Source organism: Dipodomys spectabilis, unplaced genomic scaffold, assembly GCF_019054845.1.
Source record: "Dipodomys spectabilis isolate Male_0828 unplaced genomic scaffold, ASM1905484v1 ptg000125l, whole genome shotgun sequence".
NCBI classification, from domain to species: Eukaryota; Metazoa; Chordata; class Mammalia; order Rodentia; family Heteromyidae; genus Dipodomys; species Dipodomys spectabilis.
In genome coordinates, this window is record NW_024870802.1 from 18,862,349 (window position 1) to 18,878,314 (window position 15,966).

Consider the following 15,966-nt stretch of genomic DNA (forward strand, 5'->3'; position numbering starts at 1 on the left):
TCAACTACTCAAAATACTTATAGTAGTGTCTGGCAGGTGGTATGCATTGTTTGAGTGACAGCTATAATTCACTCAGTCCACGTGGTCTGAGATTGGCACGTTTATAAGACTTGTTGAAATGTAATATATTCATTAAGTTTCACTTATGATCCCAAGTGGCCTTCAATCAAAACTTGGTTAAAGACATAATGACTATCATTTAGGCTTGCTCTAAACAGAGATGGTTTCATCAAGTTCTTCATTATTATTTCTCAGTTCAGAATCTCATTACAATTCCCCAAGGAACACTAATCCTGCCTAATTATATATATGCAAATTTATTTGACTATCATATGCATTATTGTTTTTTCAAATCAAGGAAACAAATTCAAGTAATATTGGACTGAGAGAAAACACCATTAATCAAAGAAAAAGTACCATGTAAAATTTAGAATTCAAATCTCAGTGCTAGGGCTGGGAGTAGAATGGTAGATGCTCACCTAGCATGCTTGAGGGTCAGGCTTTGATTTCCTCCAAGAGGGAGGAAGGAAGAGAGGGAGAGTCTATATAAATGCAATATAAAAATGAATCATGCATCATTACCATGGCCTAGAAGTACACATATGAGCATTATATATAAAGCTATACATGCTTACACACCAATACACATAACTGAAAGTATTTCTGCTTAACTTCTCTTTAAATGTGAAAAGATTCAATGGAAAGAAAAGAAAGAGCTTCAAGGAGTAAGAAGGGTAGATTAGGTTGATATTTTAGGATAGGTTGGGAGGACAAAGGCAAGAGAATGTGAACTCTCTTAAATGAGTTGGTCTCAAAGTTGAAAAAGTTAACAGAAGGAATCTCTTTTTCTCTATGCTAGTGATGCAACCCAGGGCTTCTCCATTCTCCAGTGCTAGACAGTCTCTACCACTGAGCTCCATCTCCCACCCCAGTAATCTTTCCATTCACTTATCTAGTCAGTCAATAAACAAGCAGAAGGGAAAGCTCTTGTAGTTGTTTGGTATGATTCTTCATAATAGGACTCAGTGTTAGCAAATGACATTATAGTTGCCATGATCCTTTGAGGCCAAGTAATAAGCATAGACTTTTGAAGTAGATCAATCTGAGAGTGATACTTAATTCTGGTTTTTTTTTTTTTTTTTTATTGCCTCCATGAGCTATCTATTCTCTCTGGAACTTCATTTCTTTATCTGTGAACTGAAACTAGTTTCCCACTTCTGGGGAGAACAAAACAATGCATGCTAATCCGTTTCATAGATGATGATCATAAATGTGAGTGAAACATGCTCTCCGTCCTACTCCTCCTACAAGCCATTATCCCTCATGCTGTCTTATAGATCAACTCTGGACCTAGAGGACAGGTGGGAGGTAAGGCTCAGCACTTCACAGCAAGGCCAGCTTCCTGCCTGTGAAGTCCAGGAATCAATACTTTGAAAAGCTTCCTAGTGATTCCCATGTACTTTGACCACTTTGCAAGTCTAAAACCCAATGTCATCCTCCTGTTCTCAACCACAAGTCTTGTCAGGAGCAGGCAGAAGTGATAATAATTTCCTTACAAGCATTCATTCATTCCCCCCCCCCCTCTCACATTTACCTATTCTCTATTATGTCGCAGGCATACAAAAATGAAAATATTTCAAATATTAAAAGATGAAGGCTCCTAACTTCTCAGAAAACTGAGGATTTGAGGATCCCAGTTCTGATTTAACCTGGGCAGGAAAGTCCATGAGACTCTTATCTTCAATTAACCATCATAAAGCCAGAAGTGGAGATATGGCTTAAGTGGTAGAACATATGCTTTGAGTGGAAAAAGTTAGGAAGAGTGCCAGGCTCTGAGTTCAAGCCCTTGTACTGGTACACACACATACACATATGCACACGCGCACGCGCACACACACACACACACTGGTACACTGGTACACACACACACACACACACACACATACGATGTTACTGCAATGAATGCTCATAGGGAGGCATAAGGAAATACAGCTTACAGATATCTTCCTTGCTAGTCACATTAATAAGATCGCAGTTGAGTTTGAAAACGAAACTGCAAGATTGCTTAATTCAAGCTTTTCTGTTGTTGTTTGCTTAAATGAAATATGGGAAAGGAAATGCTAACATTTCCAGCTAATTTGTGTTCATTGAGCCTCTCAGCCGTAGTGACAGACACTAATGAGTCATAGTTGTGAAGACTGAAATCATAGCCAGAAAGCTTCAGTGTACCCAAAATAGAAGCTATGGTATTGATATTTTCCAGAAAATTTCACCTTAGCCCTGTTAGCTGAAGTCTAAAGGGTTTCCTGCTTTGGTTTTAGAGGAATTATATTTTATTTGGCTCCTATCTGCATTGGATGCAATGGTATACCTCCCTTTCATAAATCACCCCCAGTTCGCAGATAACTGGAACTTGCCCAAGAAAAGTGCATTAATTCTCTGCACTCTTCAAGTCCTCTAATCACTGCACAATTTTGTGGCTGGATTACTTGTCAATCACATCAGGCTAAGTCTGTTTGCCTCTGCTTTTCAGCTGGATTCCTGGCAGTGAAGAAAACAAACAGAAAACAGATGTCCATTACAGGTCTTTGGATGGTGAAGGGAATTTTAACTGGAGATTTGTCTTCCCCTTTGACTACCTCCCTGCTGAACAACTCTGTATTGTGGCTAAAAAGGTGAGCCACGAAAGCTCAGTGGGAAGTGGGGTGCTCTGGGCCCGCCCTTCACTCAGAACCTCAAAGAAAGTCAGAGTAGCTCAGGACCTTTGAGATCACTGAGTCCAGCTCCCTCTCGGTAAAGTCAGAGAATCTGAGACTGCACCGTGGTATAGATACTTGCCCAAGGTCACATAGCTATGATGGGTTATTTGTGTCACTGAGAGGGATTAAAGAATACAACTCCCTTCCCCATAATGTGTTGGCAGCCAGGTGAAGGAGAAAAGGGAGAAGAAAAGGTCTAGATGGATATACACAACCCACATGTGTTTTTTGTTTGTTTGTTTGTTTGTGTCAATACTGGAGCTTCAACCTAGAGCCTGGGAAGGTTCCTTAGCTTTTTTGCTCAAGGCTAGTGCTCTACTACTTGAGCCATAGCTCCACTTCTGGCTTTTTCTTGGTTCATCAGAGCTATGATTTTCCTGCCTGGTCTGTCTTCAAATCTCAGCCCTCAGATCTCAGCCTCCTGAGCAGCTAGCATGTGTGCTTTTGTGTGTGATGGAAAGGATAATCTTGTCTCATAGGAGGCAGAAATAGAGATGTCCCTTTTATCTTCCTTATGCATTGCCTCCTTCAGAGCACTTCCAGGAGAATTTCCGGGGCCCTTATGAGCTTAATGAGTAAGACCTTTCAGTTATAAAACTCAACTCCCCTCTTTGGGGGCTTAAACCAAAGAAAGTGGTTCACATTCCTACATATTCCAGGGTTGACTGGCTTTAGGAACATCTGGATTTCATGAAGAAGTGATATCCTTAGAAACTGGCCTCCTATTCCCTGTCCTGTGCTCTGCCTTTCTCCCAAGGCCTCCGTTCCAGGCAGGCTCTTTCTTGGTGGTGGCAACAGGGCTCCAGCAGCCCCAGCTCACCTCTTGCCCTCTAAGCAACCTTAGCAGAGGAAAGGAGCCTGATTGGGCCTCAGTGTCTCTGCCTATTCCGGGATGTGTGCACCTCCCAGAACCAACCACAGTTACCCATGGATGCAGTGCTCTGATTGGCCAGGCTTTGGAGTTAAGGATAGTCAGCTCCCAACAGATTACACTGACTAGGGAAGAAGTAGTTCTCCAAGGAGAATCTGGATGCTCTCATCCCAAAATGGGGCCTGCCTGCCTGCCTGCCTGCTGTCTTCCTTCCTTCCTTCCTTCCTTCCTTCCTTCCTTCCTTCCTTCCTTCCTTCCTTCCTTTCTTTCTTCCTTCCTTCCTTCCTTCCTTCCTTCTTTCCTTCTTTTCTTCTTTTCTTCCTTCATCTCTTTCTTTCCTCCTTCCCTCCTTCCCTCCCTCCCTCCTTCTTTCTTTCTTTCTTTCTTTCTTTCTTTCTTTCTTTCTTTCTTTCTTTCTTTCTTTCTTTCTTTCTTTCTTTCTTTCTTTCTTTCTTTCTCTTTCCTTCCTTCCTTCCTTCCATCCTTTCTTTCTTTCTTTCGGAGATTATAGATCCCTGTCTCATTTCTTTTTTTCTCCTTTTTCTTTTTTTTTATTTCTGCTCCCCCCCCCCCCCTCTGGTCCTGGGGGCTTGAACTCAGGACCTGAGTGCTGTCTATGAGCTTCTTTTTCTCAAGGCTAGCACTCTACCACTTGAGTCACAATGCCACTTCTGGCTTTTTGGGAGTAAGGGGGAAATTATTGGAGGTAAAAGTCTCATGGACTTTCCTGGCTGGATTGAACTATGATCCTCAGATCTCAGCTTCCTGATAGCTAGGATTGCTGGAACCCAGCTCCCTGTCCCATACTCTATCAGCTTTTTCTGCCTCTGCCTGGTCACTTCCTCTTCTGGAACCCTATCCAAACATACCTGCCTTGTGTTCCATATGGCAGGGCATATGACTGGCCCTGCTTTATGCTCATGCTGCAGTGAACACTATTTCCATGATTGGTGGGATGGATGTCTTTGGAAGGGTCTTCCTAAAGGCTTAACATGGCACCACATAATACATACTTCTAGATGCTGAGCCAGAGAGGGGAGGGGAGGATTCATTCAGGTAGACTCTTAGATACAGCCAGCCACCTTTCCTGTGTACCCACATCTAGGTAGCTCTCCCCATGCCTCGAGTCATGCAGCATGAGCTCCACACAACAGCCAGCAGGGACCTAGAACAAGACTTGCTCCGGTTCCTTAGTCCTAAGGGCCAAACCTTCTGAGCCCTACAAAGGAGAATATTCCTGAAATATGAAAAATAAAAAATAACTGCATGCTTCTCCTTCACATTTCCAATGTCTTGAAGGATTTCCCTGTCTGCTGGTACCAGGGGAACTTGGGTGTAACTGGTTATGGATGCTATTCTTGGCTATAATATTGTCTGGGCAGAGGCAGGGACTAGAGGTGAGAACTTGAAAGATCCTTTCCTACTCTGCCTTCTCCCTACCTTGCCTGGGAGGGACCTGAGGATTCTAGGTGACCACAAGTATTTTTCAATAGCCAGAAATGCACAGATACTTTACGTGTGGAATCTGGGTCTCAGTCTCCACTGCATCCATAAACTGAAAGTCTACTCAGACATCCTAGAGGTGGATAGGATGCTGGGCAGAGGTAATGCTCTCTGAAGACTGGCTAGAATGATTGGTATTAGGAGGATAATCTGTGTGGGCCATGATGGTCTTGGGGGGTGGGAGGGTGATTAATCTCTCCCAAACCTCTAGGAAGTCCTTACTGATAAGAACTTGGAAGGAAACCTGCTGTTTGGGAAATGCCTGGGATATCTTTTTGTCACCCAGTAGGTGGCCTAAGTTCTTAGGGAGTCTTGATGGCCTTTGGGTACACATGGGGTAGAAGAATGGGGCCAAAGGGAAGAGTGGACAGAGGTGAGATGAAGGTACCTATGCCTTGATGCTGTCTGTGTCCAGGCTCCAAAAGAGAGGCCTTCAGTGTCAAGATCATTTGTTTTGTCCATATCTCTTGTTGTTTTAGGAGCATTTCTGGAGTATTGACCAAACAGAATTTCGAGTCCCACCCCGACTGATCATTCAGATATGGGACAATGACAAGTTTTCTCTGGATGACTACTTGGGTATGTCTTACGTTTGGATACTTTACTTGGAATTAGTGCAATCAATTAAAATGTGGAAGCAAACATTTAAACTTCTAATACCAGAATGAGGGGGCAGAGGCATGCCCACCCTTTGCGTGTCCTCCAGGCCCCTCTGAGGCGCAAGGCTGTTCTACAGGGGTTCACATCCACTGCCAACTCTCCTGTTTTCACCCCAGTGATTTGTGGATTCTCACCCCAGTTGGAGGTGCAAATTAAACTCCCAGTCTTCAGCCAACTATGCTTCTACAGCAGAACGTGTAGCCTGGCCTTTCACACTGCCTTCCGTAGAGTCATGAGAATCGATTCTTCACAATTCAGCTTTGACCTTACACTCAGCTGACATTTCACATTCATCACAAGTAAACTCAATCTCAGCCTTTCTTTGCTGACCTCATACCTGTGATCCCTGTGACCTTCTGCTGCACAGCCCCTCGGCCCCATTACTTTGTAGTCTCTCTTCTCTTTTCCCCATACCCCAGCAACCACTCGGCCCTTATGCTGAAGTCCACTTTATCATTTCCTTACTTCTGTGAGCTTTGCCCCTTGCTAGTTCTGACCTCATTTTCTTATAGCCAATTGTTGCAAGTGCTGATTCTGATGCTTTCATCTTGCTTCCAGGGACCTTCCTGGAAGAGGAAAAGCCCATCAATGGCCTTTCCCCTGTCACAGCACTAAAACAATCTCCCACCAGTTCATGCCAGTACTGGACTTGAACACAGTTCTTGCTTAGCTTTGTCACTCATGGCTGATACTCTACAGCTTGAACCATGTCTCCACTTTCAGCTTTTTGCTGGTTAGTGGGAGATTAGAGTCCTGAGGATGTGTCTGCTAGGGCTGGCTTTAAATCTCAATTCTCAGATCTCTGCCTCTTGAGTAGCTAGGATTATCCATGTGAGCCACCAGTGTGGCTCTAAACTTTTTTGCCTTAGTGCCTAATAAGTATGGAGCAAACAAATAAGTGTGTAATATACAAACTTACAAAGCACAATGGTTAAAAAAAAGATTCCAGAATAACAGATGATTTCCCTTTAGAATTTAAATGTAACAGTCTGTTAATAAATAAAGGAAGTTGGGGCTGGGAAGGTGGCTCAGTGGTAGAGTGCTTGCCTTGAATGCATGAGGCCCTGGGTTCTATTCCTCAGCACCACATAAGCAGAAAAATAAATAAATAAATAAAGGAAGTTAACTATAATTCAAAATGACTAGTTAGCCTATCACCAAAAGGAGAGATGAGATAAAAGCATACAAAGGCTCGAAAACAAAACAAAACAAAAGGCTGAGGTAAACTACAGTTTACCTCAGATCTGAGATATGAAGAAGAAAAGTCTCTGCTACATCTTTCTTGTCACTGTCAATCTTGACCACACTCTGCTTCTCTAGACTTGATTCTATACCAGAGGCACCACTTTCTTAAGGAGAAGACTCATAAAAGTTTCCAAGCTTACATGACATCTTTTTCTTACTGTGATACATTTCCTGAAAGGTTTACATCTCCCATCATTGAAGGGAGTATGCGCTCCTCCAGACATCTTGATCCTGGCCAGAACTCTCCGTTCCTGGTGAGGATTGTCTTGAGTTATGTTCCTTCAAGATCCTGTTTCTGAGGTTTCACTAGGCGTGACATAAACGTGAATGTTCTCTGGAGCTTCCTACATTCTAAGTACCAGTTGTTTTTACCCAAAGCCAAATGACATTTCTGTTCATGCCAGCTCAGAACCAAATAAGATAACTGCAGATTACCTAGGCTCTGAGCACAGTGGAAATTGTGTCTATCAGTGTTCAATGGCTATCAGTTTATAGCACTCTATGTTCATGTCTTTGAGGAAGAAACAAAACATGTAGTCCTGAGAAAGACTGAGCAGTGGATAAATACTTCTTCTGCCATTTTCCATCCTATCTGGAAAGAACTGAAACATTCTTCATGATCCCTTTGGTTAGATCACCCATCACCTGCTCAAAATCATTATCTGCTGCTGCTTCTCTGACAAGAACATTTGTTCCTCATGAATAATGGTTGATCTACTTGAAGCTTATTTGGACTTAATGTTTCCTTGGCTAGGTTTCCTGGAACTTGATTTGCATCATACCATCGTTCCAGCAAAATCATCAGAGAAATGCAATTTGGACATGGTTCCAGACCTCAAAGCCATGGACCCCCTTAAAGCTAAGACTGCCTCACTCTTTGAACAGAAGTCTATGAAAGGATGGTGGCCTTGCTACGCAGATAAAGATGGCTGCCGTGTGCTGGCTGTATGAGTATTTCCTGGTTGGGGTATGGATGGGTTATTCCTCTGATCAGTTAGGTTTGGCCCTTTGTCAATAGATTTACTCCAGATAAGATAGGGAAGTCTTAAACTGGTTCAAAGTATTTTAAATCTGGCATTATAAGAAAAGGTGGGCGATACTATGAGCTTGTGTGGAGTTGGTAGAAGGAGAAGAGGTTGAAACAGTCAATAAAACCAGAAGCCCAAGTGATCACACTGCTTTTCTGAACAGCTCTCCTTCACCACAATGTATACTGAGCTCTCAATGCAATTTAGTACAGGAACTCTGTATCTGAGCTTTTCTCACCTTAAAAAAAGTAAGGGAAGCAGAGAGTGCTGAATAAGAAGACCATAACATACAAGCATCTTGGGGAACCAGTAGTGTAGGGTCACCATGTCATTTCACAAAGGACCACCTAATGCATTCTGTATGAGTATTATTGTTAGCATTTCTAATCACTGAATCAGAGAGTACGCTAAGTACCTTACATTCATAATCTTTTTTTTAAAGTCTTTATCATACATATGAATTTTACATTTTAGTGGAGTTCAATATGGCATTTTTATACATTCATGTGACACACTGATCAAATTCACCATCCTTTTTCCCATCTTCTCCCCCACCCCTATCCCCTTCTTAAACTCTAGTAAATCAGTCTTCTACTTTCAGGTTGACTTTTCTAGCTTCCACATGAGAGAGCATGTGGTACTTGTCTTTCGATGTCTGGCTCATTCATCCCCCAAAGTTTCCTTGTGACCTCTGTAGTCCCTGGCTCCCTCCACCTCAGCCCCAGAAAACCATTGATCTGCTTTCTGTCACCATAGATCAGTTTGCACATTATAAGACGTAATTCTGCTGACAACTCTGTGAAGTACATATTACCATCACTTTATACCTTCCAAACAACAGACCAGGAGCGATGGATCAACTTGTACCCAATCTCTGAGCCTAAAAGCCACTTGAGCCCCTCTATCTAATGAATATCAGCTTCTGGTCATTGTTGGGGGACTAGTAGTCTCTGCTAGATCCTAGGAAGTCAGTTGTGACTTTAGTTAAAGTGAGCTCTGAAGTGAGCACCTTTCTAGACCTTTGTTCATTCTGCACACAAGTACAGCAATCATACCTTCCTAGGATTCCATGAGTGTTCCATATTACCACCCATATAGAAGGCATAGCAGGGGCTTGTAGGGGCGATAGGTTCATTTATGGGCCTGTCAGCAGGAAGACAGCATTCACTCATTCACACACTCATGCCTTGACTCAGCTAACACATATTGAGTACCTAACATGTGCTAGCACTTAGTAGGAGTGCAATGTAAGCTCAAGGAGACATGGCTCCAGTTTGTAGGAGCCTACAGTCAATGTTCCATGCATGCTCGATATTGTTGTCAGCGGCACAGAGATTTGTCTGGGTCTCTGTTGTTACAGAAGATGTGTAAGAAAGCAAGGAGACTGGTGTCCCTTGTCATTTGTCAAGGACACAGAGAATGAAAATTAGGGAGAAGGGAAAGCAATTTGTCCTCTCATTTTCCCATGTGGAGGCAGCTCAGAAACACACAGAAAAAGGAAATGGCAAGAAATCTCTGGAGGAAAATTTGAGGCAATCTAAGGATTGTTTTACAAGAATAAAAATCATTGCTTGGGGAATACTCCTTGGGTCGAAGTAAAAATATTTGTGAAACGTGATGTCATGTGTTTAACCTGTTCTGCTTTACTGAAGGGGAAAGTCGAGATGACACTGGAGGTTCTCAATGAGAAGGAGGCCGATGAGAGGCCAGCCGGGAAGGGGCGGGATGAACCCAACATGAACCCCAAGCTGGACCCACCGAAGTAAGAGGCCCTCTTTGTTCTCTATGTTGTCTGGCTCCCCCCAAACACCTGCAGTCTGAAATCCCCAATTCCAATTGGCTTAATGAAATGGATTAGCTGTTGGCCTTCTAATTTTTGTACTTAATAGTGGCAGTAGAAGGTGGAATGAAGTATGGTATGACCTCACTGTAACCATTCCCCTCCCCCACAAGTTCAAAGTTCAATGTCTTCAGCATCTTAGGAGGCTATGATGGGCACCTGAGCCATTCTCTTCTCAGCCAACTATGTATGGGGAATACTGTCTTGTGTGTGTGTGTGTGTGTGTGTGTGTGTGTGTGTGTGTGTGTGTGTGTGTGTGTGTGTGTGCGCGCACGCGCGCCCGTGTACTGAGTTTGAACTCAAGGGCCTGGATACTGCCCCTTAGCTTTTTTTCACTCAAGGCTAGTACTCTATCACTTGAGACACAGCACCATTTCTATTTTTTTTTTTTTTTTGGGTGGTGGTGGTGGTTAATTGGAGTTAAGAGTCTCAGAGACTTTCTTGCCCAGGCCAGCTTCAAACTGTAATCCTTAGCCTCCTGAGTAGCTAAGATTTCAGGCATAAGCCACCAGTGCCTGGGATGGGCATACTATCTTTTCCTGACTTTATAAATGCCATTAGCTGCCTCTTCAACTGTTATACTCTGAAGCTGGCCAGTTGTTCCTCCCCAGTGGTGTAGATAATACCATTGCTTTGCATTTGCAGCCGACCGGAAACCTCCTTCCTCTGGTTCACCAACCCCTGCAAGACCATGCGCTTCATCGTGTGGCGCCGGTTTAAGTGGGTCATCATCGGCCTGCTCATCCTGCTCATCCTGCTGCTCTTCGTGGCCGTGCTCCTGTACTCACTGCCGGTAGGAAGCTCGGGCCTCCTGTCTTGGCTCTGTGTGTGTCCCTGTGCTCACTCACCTCATTTGTTCTCTTAGTGCTTGTCTTGTTCCAATTCTTCTGCTTTTAAGAAAGTTAAGGAATGTGTTCATCTTAATTCTAGGCATCATTTCTAGTTGATCTTCCAGACCTTACACTTTTTTTATTCCAAACCATCTGTATTCATACTTTGGTATTCAGAGATTTCCATACTAACTTCCTTACAGAGTCCTCACAAACCCAAACTAGTTGACCTGTCCCTTTTTCAAACATTCATATTACCCTTACCTGTCTAAATACCATTTGCTTACACTTGTCTGTCAAAATCCATTCTCAGCTGGGTGCTGGTGGCTCACATCTGTAATCCTCGCTACTCAGGAGGCTGAGATCTAAGGATCATGATTTGAAACCAGGCAGGAAAGTTTGTGAGACTCTTTAATTAATCACAAAAAAAGACAGAAGTGGAGCTGTGGCTCAAGTAGTAGGGTGCTGGCATTCAGCAAAAGAAGTTCAGGACGGCTCCAGGCTCTGAATTCAAGCCCCAGGACCAAAAAAGAAAAAGAAAAAAAAAGTATTTTTACTGGGTATGATAATGCCCACAATTCCACTTAAGAGGCTGAGGCAGGAGGACATAAGTTTGAGACCAGCCTGGGCTACATTGTGAGTTGAGGGCCACTCAGGACTGCAGAGTAACATACTCTAAAAAGAAAGAGAGAAAGAAGGAAAGAAAGAAAGAAAGGAAGAAAGAAAGAAAGAAAGGAAAGAAGGAAGGAAGGAAGGAAGGAAGGAAGGAAGGAAGGAAGGAAGGGAAAGAAAGAAAGAAATGAAGGAAGGAAAAGAAGGCAAAAAGGAAAAAGAAAAAAAATCTTACTAACTACCATGTCACACCTTTCCTTAAATTTCCCTTAATCAACCTCATTACAAATCAGTCATGCTTTTAAGTCCTCCATTCAGCATTTCATGAGGCACCTACTATGAGCTAGAAATTAAGAATACAGAAGTGACTAAGGTATGATTTCTGCCCATGTGCAGTAGTTCACAGTCTGGCAGTCTGTGGAATCAAGCTGTCATAGCGATATGGACATGTGACCACAGAAGCCCTTGCTGAGGTGCTTTTCGTGGGGAGACACACACACAGTGAGTGCAGACATGATGGTCCAGGCATAGGAACCCACAGGCTAAGGCAAGGGGAGTGCCATAGGAGGCATTCAAAAGCTCTCATCCAGTTAACTTTGATGGTTAGTAGCCTACAGCCACAGGAGCAGGTTTTTAATTCCATTTTCCTTTTTCTTTCTTCCTTTTTGTTTTTTCTAAGAAAACTTGGAAGAGCATTATTGAGTAAACAAGCAGACAAACAGACAAGTAGACAAAAAGCAGACAGACAAGCAGAAAGGACGAGGCACACGCTAGCAGAGTGTGGGTGCTCTCAAGGAAAGACAGAGGCACATCTCTTCATTTTTTTCCTACTATAATACATTAGTGTGTTAACTTCAAGTACATGCATGCTGTTTTCTGTTACAGGTCATCCAATCTGTCTTAACCGTGTAAAAACCTCTATTCAGTTATTTCTTCTTCTTGATTCAGATTCTATTAGCATAAACCAGTTGATCCTCAATTAGGGGAAGGGGGGTTTTTCCAGAGCCATTTGGCAATGTCTGTAGGTATTTTAGGACATTCTGAGAGATCCATTGGCCTCCAGTAGTGGAAGCCAAGGATGCTGCTGAACTTCCTGCCATGCACAGGACCCTTGCCAAGGAAATGTGGTCTGGTCCTATTTGTCAGCAGTGCCCAGACTGAAAACCCTAACATCCATACACATGAATGGACACCGTCTTTGTTTCCTTTTCAGAACTATTTGTCAATGAAGATTGTGAGGCCAAATGCGTAATGAAAACCAAGACTTCTTTGTAAGAGTCATCCAGCCATGAGGGAATTATGCCTCTCTCTGTGGACCAAATTCAAGTATGACCTCGTTAGTGTCTACTTTACCAAAACTCTTCACTTCCCACCGAGTCTAGATCCTGGCAAGCCAGGCCAACAAACAGCATTATTTTTTTTATTATCTTTTTATTATCTTGTTATCTTTTGAAGTATTAAAAGCTTTATTGTCTAAAGTTAACTGAAAAAGGTGGCTGGTTCCATTTAAAAATCATCTTTTTAAAAAAAATGTGTTGTTCTTTCTGTGATTCAAGTATTTTGGGAAGTTGCTGCAGTAGAATTTGAAAACGTATGTATCTTGATGTCATATACTTTTTATTTGTAATCAAGAGAAAAAAAACGTGCAATCTAAAAGTAGAATAGTTAAGAGTAATTCTTATTTATGCCCACAACCATTGTTCTATTTTGTATGGATCACAATCAGAAGACTTTATATGCAAATACATATAAAAATGCAAATAAAACAGTTTCAACTTTCATACAGTGGTTTGTGGTATCTGTGGTCTTAGTTGGGAGAGAGGCAGTTTCTAGTTGCCCGGTCTCAATGGATATAATACCACTGCATTCTACTGTTAAACTTTGGCTGATGATCAAATGAATCAAAAGCTAACACTAGCTGGGTGCTGGTGGCTCATGCCTATAATCCTAACTACTCAAGAGGTGGAGAGCTGGGGATTGCTGTTTCAAGCCAGCCTGGGCAGACTAGCAAAAAGGAAAAAAAAATTAAATGGAGTTATAGCTCAAGTGGTAGAACACCAGCTTTGAGCAAAAAAGCCAAGTGAGAGTTTAAGGCCCTTATTTCAAGCCCAGGTACAGGCATACACACACACACACACACACACACACACACACACACACACACACACACTCACACTCACACACACACATACTAACATTAATTTTAAGGTACTTATTTTGTCTATAGCACTATTTTAAGTGCTTTGTTATTAACTCATTGTCTCTGCAAAGTAAGCTGTAAATTCAGACAACATCACTGTCTGCATTTTACAGTTGAAGAAATTACATAATTTAGAAGTTAAATAATGTTCCCAAGGCCACACAACCAACCAAGGAGAAAACTAGAGTTTTTGTGCCAGTATTTGTGTTTGAACTCAGAGCCTCTCGCTCTGGCTTGGTTTTTCACTCAAGGCTGGCATTCTATTACATAAGCCATGGCTCCAACTTCTGATTCTGTGTTGGTTAGTTAAAGATAAATATCTCCAAGACGTCCCTATCTCGACTAGATTCAAACTGTGATCCTCACCTCTGTCTCTTGAGTTGCTAGGATTCCAGGCATGAGCCACCAATGCCCAGCAATTCTTTCTTAAGGTCTCTTAATTACAATAGTATGGCATGAATGGCAGGTCTCTCATGAAGAAGACAGAGCAGAGATGACCAACTAATGGAGAGACAGAAGCAGCAGTATGATTCCAACCATCACCAAAGACAGCATGTTTCCTGGAACACAAGAACATTGTTCCATGTTCAGCTGCTATTTAAACTTTTTCACAATTGGTAGAGCACTGGCATGGACCAATCAGAATAGAAGTCTCACACATCACGATAGATACTGACTTTTTTTTCCACATAGAATCTCCATACCATCATATGAAGGCAAGTCCTTTCATCCACTCTCCACACTTACGTAGTAGCTATCAAGTGGACAGGTGAATGGCTGAGAGGAGAGTCTTTCCCTCCTTGTCTTCACCATACCCACCAGGAACCCACTAGTGCAGTCCTTGGAGTAGATGGCAGCACAGCTCTATGAGGCATAAAATCATTCCCCATAGAGAGTATTGAGCAGGGCTTTCTGGGCAGAACTCTCCCTTCTTCCCCTCCCCCAGAAAAAGCTTCATCTTGTCAAAAGATAATGGTCCCTGAATTGAAGTGGTTAGCCGCTTGGTGACCTATAAATGATAGCTAAAAGCTGGAACTAATCACAGTCCAGTCAGATTGTCGCTTCACTGTGAATTAAATAACACTTAGTCCTAACTGATTATAGCAAGTGCCACCATTAACGCTGGAGCCTTCATTAGGAAAATAAATCTCCGTCAATGCCACAGAGAGACAGGGAACTGAAAAACAAAAATTGGACAGGCTGACGCTTGATTTGGTTTTGTCCTTCTTTTTCTCATTTTAAGGCTAGACCATTTAAAATGCCACAATTGACTTGCATGTTGGTTTAATTAAAGAGCTCTTTAAAAGATGGGGACAAGGTTCTGAAAGCCATTTTAGAAAAGAGGAGCTGAGCTGTCTGGTTTTCCAGGTGCTGGCTGCGTGGCAGCTCTTTTGCCCTCTGAGCTCATCTTGACTTAGAGTGTTGTTTGTCTGAGGACTGGAGCTGACTCAGTTTACCAATGAAGCAGATGTTATTATAAACCCAAGGAAGTGAGAGCAAATTCTAGAGATTTCCTGTTCCATTCAGGAAGAACAGAGATCTCCCAGGAGCTACAAGTTGCTACCATAAGGAGATGCAACAGTGATTTGAAGCTTTAAAACCCTGGACAGCCGAAGTATTTCATGCTCCATAGCTTCTTTGACCAGGCCAATACATCTCCAGTACCCTGGGTCATGTGCACACAGCCCGTGAAGGCTGATGGGAATCCCATTCACAGGAATGCTTTTACAGTCTGCTTCTGTAAAATGAGTTCATCACTGAGTCGATATGTTGTAAATAGATTAAGCGCTCACCATCTCTGCAGCTGAGCCTTCTGTTTGTTCAGCGTCGAATGAAAACCCCCTAATCTTACTTAGGTTCAACATGATGAGGTCTGAGGAAGATCAAAGGCAGGCTCCCTTCCCCTTGGATATACATCCGTGAAATGAAATGCCAGAGTTCATGAAGTTCAAGGCAAACACGAAGGAAACATGTAACTTGGATAACTGCAAAACCTAACGAGTCAAAGGACATAATGAAAACCACAGGCCCACCGCGTGGATGGGCTCACTCGTAAGTCAGGGGTGCAGATTTGCAAAGAGAATGCACACGCCAGGTTTTGAGCACTCAAATACATGGAACAGACAAAAGAAGTCATTATCATGTGAGCAATTCTCCTAGTGTCTATTGCATGCTTCTCAAAGCAACCCGATTTTGCCAAAATTTGTCTCGACTTCTTAAAAAGGGTCTTAGAGTCGTTGACTAGTATTGATGAGTTCCTTCCATGTGTTTTCACAAAATCTTGGAGCCAAAGCTCTAATCCTCTCCCATCATATTTCAATGAGGTCCTGCCTGGGCAATTATCAGGAGGAAGGCCCAGGGAAATCCAGCTGGACCCAGATGCAGCACGGCAGTGTCTCGGATGAGGTTTCACCTGGG

At 42.7% G+C, this 15,966-nt stretch overlaps 1 protein-coding gene across 1 annotated transcript in view; it reads left to right on the forward strand.

Moving 5' to 3' along the window:
- The window catches only part of Myof (myoferlin), a 133,778-nt gene extending 120,649 nt beyond the window's left edge, over nt 1–13,129 (forward strand). The window contains 6 exon segments of the mRNA XM_042689201.1: nt 2,534–2,675; nt 5,613–5,712; nt 7,793–7,983; nt 9,719–9,828; nt 10,552–10,699; nt 12,562–13,129. Of these exon segments, the coding sequence (XP_042545135.1) occupies nt 2,534–2,675; nt 5,613–5,712; nt 7,793–7,983; nt 9,719–9,828; nt 10,552–10,699; nt 12,562–12,600 (730 nt within the window). The 3' untranslated portion in view covers nt 12,601–13,129.
- Nucleotides 13,130–15,966: the final 2,837 nt, after the last annotated feature.